We start from the raw sequence: 9,143 nt of genomic DNA, 5'->3' as shown, positions 1-9,143 counted from the left end.
CGTGCTCGATTGGAATGACACTGACAGATAAATGGTAAACAAACGATTGACGTGTCGAGTCTTTATCCAGAAGGATTCAGCGTCGTTAATTTTGAAGACATATGAAATGTTGTGAAGGGGTGTTTTTTATTTTGAAGACATTTTTTCGGATGTCTGACTGATTTCTGGCAGAATTCTGGCTCAAAATCAATAACCGATTCAAAATCCTTGCCGTTTAATACAAATGAAGACTGTTTTTATAAAATGGTAACGGCCAATTTCTTCACTTGGATGAAAACCGGTTTTCTATGAAAACCAGTTTTCGGCTAATTGGTCACAAGCAACGTGAACTCGCCTGAAAACTGGTTTTCAGCGAAAACCTGTTTTCAACCAGTGAAGAAATTGGCCGTAAGACATTTGAAAAATATACCTGCAGAATTTTATTTATGCATCCATAGCATACTTTTCTATCAGCCTCTCATTTTTGCTGCTGTAAATTTTATGCATTGGACGTATTCGGGGAAAAAAACGAAAAGGGAATAGAAACTATGCCAACTATGCATATTTTTGTTTCTCAGTGCAGTAAGTCGATGTCGATATTTCCCAGTAAAGTTTAGTCGGAAAAACAAGCCGGAGTTGAAAAATCTTTTCTATCTGTACTCTTCTCTAGAAAAATCTGAAACGGATTATGTACCCAAACAATAACAAAGTTGTTTTAAAAAAAATCATTTTTCTTATACTGATTTTTCATTCGAGGAAACCAAACTAGAGCTCGGAATCGGTTGCTTTATTTGAACTGGAATTCCGTAGGGCCAGTCAGAATTCCAGATGAGTTTGACTGGGTAATGTCAATATCAGCTCGCCGCTACTTTGTTTGTGACTTAATACCGCTGACCAGAGATGTAATGCACCTCAGAGCAAATAAAGAGAAGAATAAAAACGCTCTTTGCACTTTTCATGCGAACCACCGCTCTCCTCTTTCACAATAAACCTTTTCACTCCGATGTGTGTTGCTCCCATACGTGCATTCTACTCCATGGATACACACCTCAAAGAGTAGAAATAAAAAGGCTCTTTAGTGTGAATCTTGGTCCCACGCACACGGAAGCAGAGAAGGAAACCGAAAAACGTTTTGAAAAAACCTTCTTCCGATCAATCTTTATCGGAATTATAGTTTGATTCGCCTGCCTACCTGCTTGCCAGTGAGAGGAGGCACAAAAAAGTGGCTCTTTAAGGTGACTCTTTGAACGAAATTGTGTAGCTCTTGGTGCACAGATATTTCCCTTTTTCGTTTTCAAGTTTCCCTTTGTACGGCCGTTCTGCACATCGCAGTGTTTTTGTGTTGCTCTATTTTTCATCGGTGTACACCGGATTCTGTTTTTGCACGCACTTTTTTGGCACGGTTTTTTTGCACGACTTTTTTTGCACGGTTTTGCAAAATAATACGATTTTTATGTATAAAATACCTATTTCGACATACAAGTTTAATGATTTGATCATCCCGTAAAAAAAGCGTGCAAAAAAATCCGTGCTATTTCGAGAAACCGTGTAAAAAAAATCCGTGTTATTTCGAGAATCCGTGCAAAAAAAAAATCTGTGTTATTTTGAGAAACCGTGCAAAAAAATCCGTGTTATTTCGAGAAACCGTGCAAAAAAATCCGTGTTATTTCGAGAAACCGGGCAAAAAAAAAATTAATAGGCATTTAGTAACGGCGGCTGAAAATAAATGGCATTGGATATTTGCAATGCAAATGGGGATGATCTGCCAATGTGTAAAAATCGCGTATTTTTCAATTTTAGGAAATGAGTTGTTATTCAAAATTCAAGTTATGGTAGTCAATCAATAATGTTGGGCAATGGTTTTTATAGGATTGTATGCTTTTTAGATATCATCAAATAATATTCCGATTCATATATCACATCGCATTGGCAATGGAGCAATTGGTATATGACCAAGTTCCCCCGGGTAGTGCCACTACACAAAGTATATTAATTTTGCTTGTTCAGTTTGATAAGCTAGAAACTGATAGCGGAGATTTCAATATGCAGGGATACGCAATACGTATTGTTTGGTCTGAGTAGATAACGACTGATGTTTCTTTTTACCAACCCATTAGTGATCTCTGATTAAATAGAGCTTTCAAAGAGTTAGGGACAGGCACAAGTCTATTTTTTTTACTGAGATGGGACAAGTTGGTGCTGGACCTGTGGCCTTCGTCTGGTATGATCCATTTTCGTTGGTACGGATGTGTTCAAGAATGGTTTGTGGATGAGTGGTCCTACTTACAAGTGAATTGATCACTTCGCTTGGGTGGAGATATATGTGAATTCTGCTAGCTGTCGAGCTTGGATATGTTAGCTGGTTCCAAGAAGATGTGCAGGACTGGCACCTACGAGAATGTTGATTGTTTCACTCGAGCTTTGGTTCTTGGAAATAACAAATCGCTTCCTCGGTGTGATATGTTCGAGTTGAATGCTCAGTGGTATAAATGTGCATTCGGTTCGAGCAGATTGAGTCGTTTGGAGGATTGGTGGTCTCCGAGAGCAGATGCGAATAACTCTGAAGTATCCAATAAAGGGAGATTATATCTGTGGAACTGAAAAATATTGTCACTACTCTAGCTTATTGGTACATCATAACAACTACCAATATCGACTATTTAGAACAGAAATTTTCAAATTCTGTTATAAGATCGAGAAGAAATATAGCACAGTTGTAGTGAATAAAGTATTTGCGGATAAGGGCTAATACTGCTGGCATCTTTTATCATATTTATTAATAGTCGATTGATCCGCTTCAGACCTAGGAGACTAATTCTAAATTGGTTTAGTATAGATACAGACGACTCAAACGCACTGACAGGAGAAAATTTTTCAGAATTAGACAAATTAGAGGACATCACGCTTTATGAGACACACATGCACAAAACTTTATCGTCCTCCTAAAGATCGGTGTTTAATTGGCAGATAGTCGCCATTTCGTACGATTTTGCAAAGTTTGCCTCGGGACAGACCGATATCCAGCCAGGCACAGGTTGCAGTCGTTAAAAAGACTAGATTCGCTAAGTGTAAAGTAGCGAATTTTCAGCTTTTCAGGAAAGAATTTTTCATCAAAGTGCAGTTTTGGAAATTTTAATTGCAAAGAAGGGGTCTGTCAACATAGCAACATGGCAATTGCTGCCTCTTATCAGGAAAGAGTATTTAATTAAGTAAAAGCCAATCAATAGGCCGTTGAAAATTGACAATTTCTGACATTTCAATTGCGCAAGAGAGTCTTTGTATCAAAATGATATTTTTTACTTTTCATGAAAATTCTTTTAATGAGAAGATAACCATTTACATGAAAAAAAGAATTTGGTGATACTTGCAAAGATAAACTCAAGATTACTAGGTCTCATACAAACCATTAACGAAATATGGATCAGTAACCGTGAACCAGTGAACTCAGTAATAGTAAGCATTAGCTACCCCCTCGTTAATAGGCGTCAATGTTTTTTAGAATGCGTCGACAAAATGCTATGGTTACGAATCAAATCAAAGTTGTAAACAATCTTGTTATGAAAAAAAAGGTTGTCCAAATCGACGAGTGAAACATTGTTCAACTACGTTTACTACTAAATGCCTATTTCTGGAACACTGATGACCAGAATTATTGATATGAGCTCGGTTGTTTCCTACAGTTAGTATCCTGATCAGGTGAATCTCGTAAGAATTAAGAATAAAAAAAATTCGTACAGCTCATATCCACTTGATTCTTCTACAAAATCTAATACAAAGGCTTCGGTAAATCTAATACAAAGGTACTTCGTTGCGGAATTTGACGTAATATATCAGTCAGTAGACTAGTTTATTAGTTAATTATTAATAGCAGAAACTTAACTTAGACACATTAACTAATTACCGATCTACGAAAAGCTCAGTTTGTTTATTTTTCTGCTGAAAAATGTATTGTTATTTTCGTAATAACTGATTGTCATGGATACGACGCAAAGATCGACGTTGCATCCTTTTTCGCAAAGCTTCGCTTTACTTTAGTATTGAGCTGTCACTCTGACGGTGAACCGAGTTCATCGAGGGGTCGCATTTAGATGGTACATGGGAAACCTTTGACCACTCTATCTTGAGTTTATCTTTGATACTTGTGTAGGGTCGGCTTATCGCAACCAGAGATGGATGTATAAGAGATGCGCGAAGACTGAAGCCAAAAGTTCCAATCGAAAACAACGGTTCCAAACGAGAAATGTAAACAAATATGGAGGATTTAGGAAGTAACTCGTGGGGAGTATTGAGATTGAAATAAAAAGAAATGCATGTAAGTATGTGTACATAAGAAGAGTGTGACCTTTATATACTTACATACTAAATAACTTGAATGGTACAAATAAAGCCATTGAATCATTGTCTAGTCACTCAGTTACGTGAATCAATGTGTTTTCGAGTTGCATGAATAAGTATTTTGTGAAACATTTCTCAAAAAAAATCGTCAAGCATTCATTAAAAGAACAAGTCAGTCGCTGTTTACATAAAACTCTTGGTTGCCAAAACTATTATTGTTTATTGCTTTGAAGTTGGATTTTTGATGCACTTCGCTATCACAGTTTTTTCACGGTTGCCAAGTGAAATGATATGAAATCGACAAAAACTTTTCAATGTCAATAATTTGTCAAGTCCAAGGAGCTGCACTTTTGCACTTTTGATTCATCACACTTTCATACTGTGCAGTTCGATTTGGTGGGAACTGTGCAATAGAGTACATGACAATCTGTAACTGTATTAGTGTGTTCAACGGTTTGTTTTCCTCCACCTGTCATAGATGGAGGAAAACAAATCGAAAATAACTTTTCGGTCGGATTATTTTCATGATGAAATATGATCAACCAGAATTGTACGTCCCCCGAATCAGTTTTACAGCGACATAGAGCATTTCAACACCATTATAAATACTTTACGAGAGCTAATTCAAATGTTTAATTTGACTGACAGTTTTATATATGACAGCTGGAGGAAAACAAACCCCCAAGTAGTGTGAGTGAAATCGTTTGCATAGAACTCTATAGAAATCGCTGACCCAAAGTATTTATGATAGTGTTTAAATGCTCTGTTTCACGTTGAAACTTATTTCGGAGACGTACAATACCGGTTGGTATGAATCTACAATGCAAATAATCTGACCGAAAAGTTATTTTCGATTTGTTTTCCTTCACCTACCAGAAATTATGACAGGTGGAGGAAAGCAAATCGTTGAACACACTAATACAATTACAGATTGTCAAGTACTCTATAGTAGACAAAATAGCTTGGTATACCATGCAGCCAAATTCACTGTTTTTCTCTCCGCGTGTCTTTGTATTTAAAACATCGTCTTCGATCGCAGCGTGTATACTGTTCAATACCGATTTAAAGTGTGTGAATGGTGCTAACAACGTCGGTGGTGCTAACGTGCAGAGTTGACAGTGACACTCGATATTGGTGTGAGCTGAGCTGCCTAAAACAATAATAATATAATTGGCGCAAATTTTTTTGGCAGTTTGTCCTAAATTTTTCAAAAACCGAATTGTTTGGTTCAAAAATATAATCACATATTCCCGCTTAACAAAACATTTGTAATGCCTGTACCGCAAAACGAGAGCGATAGAACTCGTTATTTTTTAAAAAATCGTCTTCTGTCGGATGTTACAAGTTTCCGGGGATACGACATAGAATGGAAGCATATTCGCGATTTATTGTTTCGTACTGCGGAAAACGGCGAGTCTAATAGTGCACTTCTTCTGGGTCCAAGAGGATGCGGCAAAACAACGGTAAGCCAAAAATTATTAAAGCGCACCAATAATAACTTTAATTTTTAGCTTGTAACCTCGGTGTTAGCGGATTTGCTTCCAGAGAAAGAATTTTATAAAAACACGTTGATCGTGTATCTTAACGGCTTGATACATACAGATGATCGGTTAGCGCTTAAATCGGCTACGTCCCAAATGAACCTGGAGAATGCCGTCGATGGCAAAGTTTTCGGTTCATTTGCCGAAAATCTCGCATTTTTGCTTGAATGCCTTAAAGCTGGCGATAAGAAAAAATCCAAAAGCGTCATTTTTCTCTTGGAAGAATTTGATCTCTTTTGCTCGCATCATAATCAAACGCTGCTGTACAATTTATTTGATGTCGCTCAATCTGCCCAGGCACCGATATGTGTATTAGGTAACATTTACTTATGTTATTCATCCTTCATTGCTTGCCAACCGATTTATTTTAGGTATAAGCGCTCGATTGGATGTAATCGAGTTACTTGAAAAGAGGGTGAAATCTCGATTTTCGCATCGTCAAATTTTTCTGCTTCCAAAAGAGAATGACATCGATGAACGTATTATGTTGTTTAAAACTCTACTGAAATTGACGACAGCAAAGGTTTGTTTTTTGAAGTATAACGATACACTATTGTTTCATATTGTTAATTGTAGGAAATTTCGGAACACAACAAGAATTACAAACCGATACCACTAGAAGTGTTGCAAAATCGAGAATTACCACTACTGCGACGGATTTTCAATCCAAACGATTATAACTTCAATTCCAAATGGGTCAGTCAATGGAATAAACACATTGATTTGCTTGCCTCTAGTCGAAGTGTCATAGCCGTGCTTCAGAACATGTACGAGTACGATGTTATTGAGGGTCCCTTCAAAAGTTTCCTGTTCGAATTAGTGTCCCAGCTTGACGAAACTAATCCGTGGATTACCGTGGACAGTATTCAGTCTCTCGGACAGCACTTTGAAAGTGATGATAAAGTTTCCCTGCTATGCGGTCTTTCAGTACTCGAATTGTGTTTGCTGATTGCAATGAAACATCACTCGGAAATATACGATCGGGATCCGTTCAACTTCGAAATGGTGCTGACACGTTACAACAAGTTTGCCAATTCTAGCTCTACTATGCAAGGAATAGAACGAAGTGTCATTCTCAAAGCATACGAACATATCAAGAATTTGGAACTGATAGCGCCGCTCACTGGTGCCACGTCGAAAGTGCAAAAAGAGTATCAGCTGCATCGGTTACTATTGACCTACGGGCAGATAAATCAGGGCTTACAGAAGTCGCAAAATCTGCCAACGGAGATCAGTCAGTGGGCGCAACGTTCTTTTGTGTGATTTTTTCGGAGGTATCGTAAGTCGACATAATTATTAAAACTAGGAATATGATAGCTATAATATCAAATGTATCTAAAGCTTTTAGAACTTATATTTGTGAAAGAAATTTCCTTCTTTCAATGTTTTCCCAAACGTTTATGTAAGACAGTATTTGTAAAGCTTTTTATGCTGAAGCTTTTTACAAAACATGTTACAAAAACCATAATTAAAATAAAATATTTTTTTCTAAATCTAACACTATAGTAATCATCATTTCAATTTTTACTTGGCTAGTATTTGGTCGGTGTTAAGTCAGACTGGACTAAGTGACACTGTATTGATTTCGAGAAAAAACGAGTTCAATGTTTGAATCGCAGCATCCTTTACATTATAATTTGTGATTAATTTTTGGCATAATTTTTGCTTATTGTAACATGGGGGGGAGGGTTGTTTCTCTAATCTTCCGGCCATCGCATTAAATGATTTGGTATTCTTATATGTATAACAAATATCACGATGTGATACAAGGTGCTAAAAGTGTACTAAAATCCTGACAATCCTATTTTGCATTGGATTGTCTGCTCTAAAGGTATCACCACAAACAATATTCCATAACGTATATCACATAACATCGATATCAGAGCAGTGGGATCAAGGCCAAGTTCCCCCTGGTTCGTGGTAAACTGAGAAGCAACTACTATTTAGGAACCAAGCACAGATGTCCAGTAGAGTGGGACATGGTTATATGAAAAAAATAAAATTTGGCTCCGAGTAACTTTTTGGGTTCCATTTAGCTCCCAGAACTACTCTGCAAATTTTTAGCTCGATCGGTGAAACTATATTTTTGCGCCCACTGTTTAAAGTTTACATGGGATTTCGTATGGGGAAATTGTCTTTTGCAAATTAATTCTTTCAAGAGTCGCCCGTTATCTCTTAAAAATAAGTAGATGTCTGATTTTTATAGGAAATTTGTCAAGGAAACAAAGTCTAGAAGACTGCAAAACGATCTGATAGTTGTGGAAAAAGTTATTAAGCAAAAACCGATTGATGCCCTGAAGATTGATGAAAATTTCACTTTTCATAGCATCACTGCTTTTGACGATCTAATTATATACAAAAATTTTAACTTTTTCTCATTATGTATAAAAGAAGCCTCAATTTATCCCTCAAAACCTTTCGAAGTGGCCAAATACTATAGATAAACGATTTAGACACATTAAGAGAGGATTAAAACAAAATTGCGTATAATTGGACAACCAACAGCAGTGGTGCTAGAAAAAATGAATAGTTTATCAATCGTCAGAGCATCAATCGGTTTCTGCTTAATAACTTTTTTCTCAAGCGTCAGATCGTTTCGTGGTTTTCGAGACATTGTTTCTTTGTTAAATTTCCTATAAAAGCCACGTAACGATTTATTTTTAAGAAGTAATGAGCGACTCCTGGAGAAATTATTTTGTAAAAGTTCATTTTCCCATACAAAATCCCATGTAAACTTTAAACAGTGGGCGCAAAAATATAGTTTCACCGATCGAGCTAAGAATTTCCACAGTTGTTCTAGGACCCAAATGGTACCTAAAAAGTTGCTCGGAGCTGGAATCTAATTTTTGTCCCACCCTAATGTCCAGCGTAAACGTAAAAGCTATCTAGCGGACATTAGTCCAAATAGCAAAACAAGTTTTTTAAACTTGTATGTTCGAGCCCTGGGCGTCTTTTCTTTATAATTTTTCTGTAACATTATATATATATATATATATATATATATATATATATATATATATATATATATATATATATATATATATATATATATATATATATATATATATATATATATATATATATATATATATATATATATATATATATATATATATATATATATATATATATATATATATATATATATATATATATATATATATATATATATATATATATATATATATATATATATATATATATATACTTAGACTCGCGTGGAGGCATGAGATAGGAGACTTGTGAGGACTAAAGAGATTGAAAAACAACAAAGAAACGACATGCTCC

General features: G+C 36.0%; 1 protein-coding gene across 1 annotated transcript; it reads left to right on the top strand.

The window, feature by feature from the left end:
* The first annotated feature begins 5,555 nt into the window (after nt 1-5,555).
* Nucleotides 5,556-7,189, top strand: LOC131689973 (origin recognition complex subunit 4). Its single transcript, XM_058975394.1, has 4 exons — nt 5,556-5,777; nt 5,826-6,171; nt 6,227-6,378; nt 6,432-7,189. The coding sequence occupies exons 1-4, from the start codon at nt 5,586-5,588 to the stop codon at nt 7,116-7,118; spliced, it is 1,377 nt and encodes a 458-aa protein (XP_058831377.1). The 5' UTR covers nt 5,556-5,585; the 3' UTR covers nt 7,119-7,189.
* The last annotated feature ends 1,954 nt before the right edge of the window (nt 7,190-9,143 follow it).

Source organism: Topomyia yanbarensis, chromosome 3 (assembly GCF_030247195.1).
Source record: "Topomyia yanbarensis strain Yona2022 chromosome 3, ASM3024719v1, whole genome shotgun sequence".
Taxonomy (NCBI): Eukaryota; Metazoa; Arthropoda; class Insecta; order Diptera; family Culicidae; genus Topomyia; species Topomyia yanbarensis.
The sequence above is the reverse complement of the archived record's forward strand: the minus strand, read 5'-3'. Positions and strand labels throughout refer to the sequence as shown.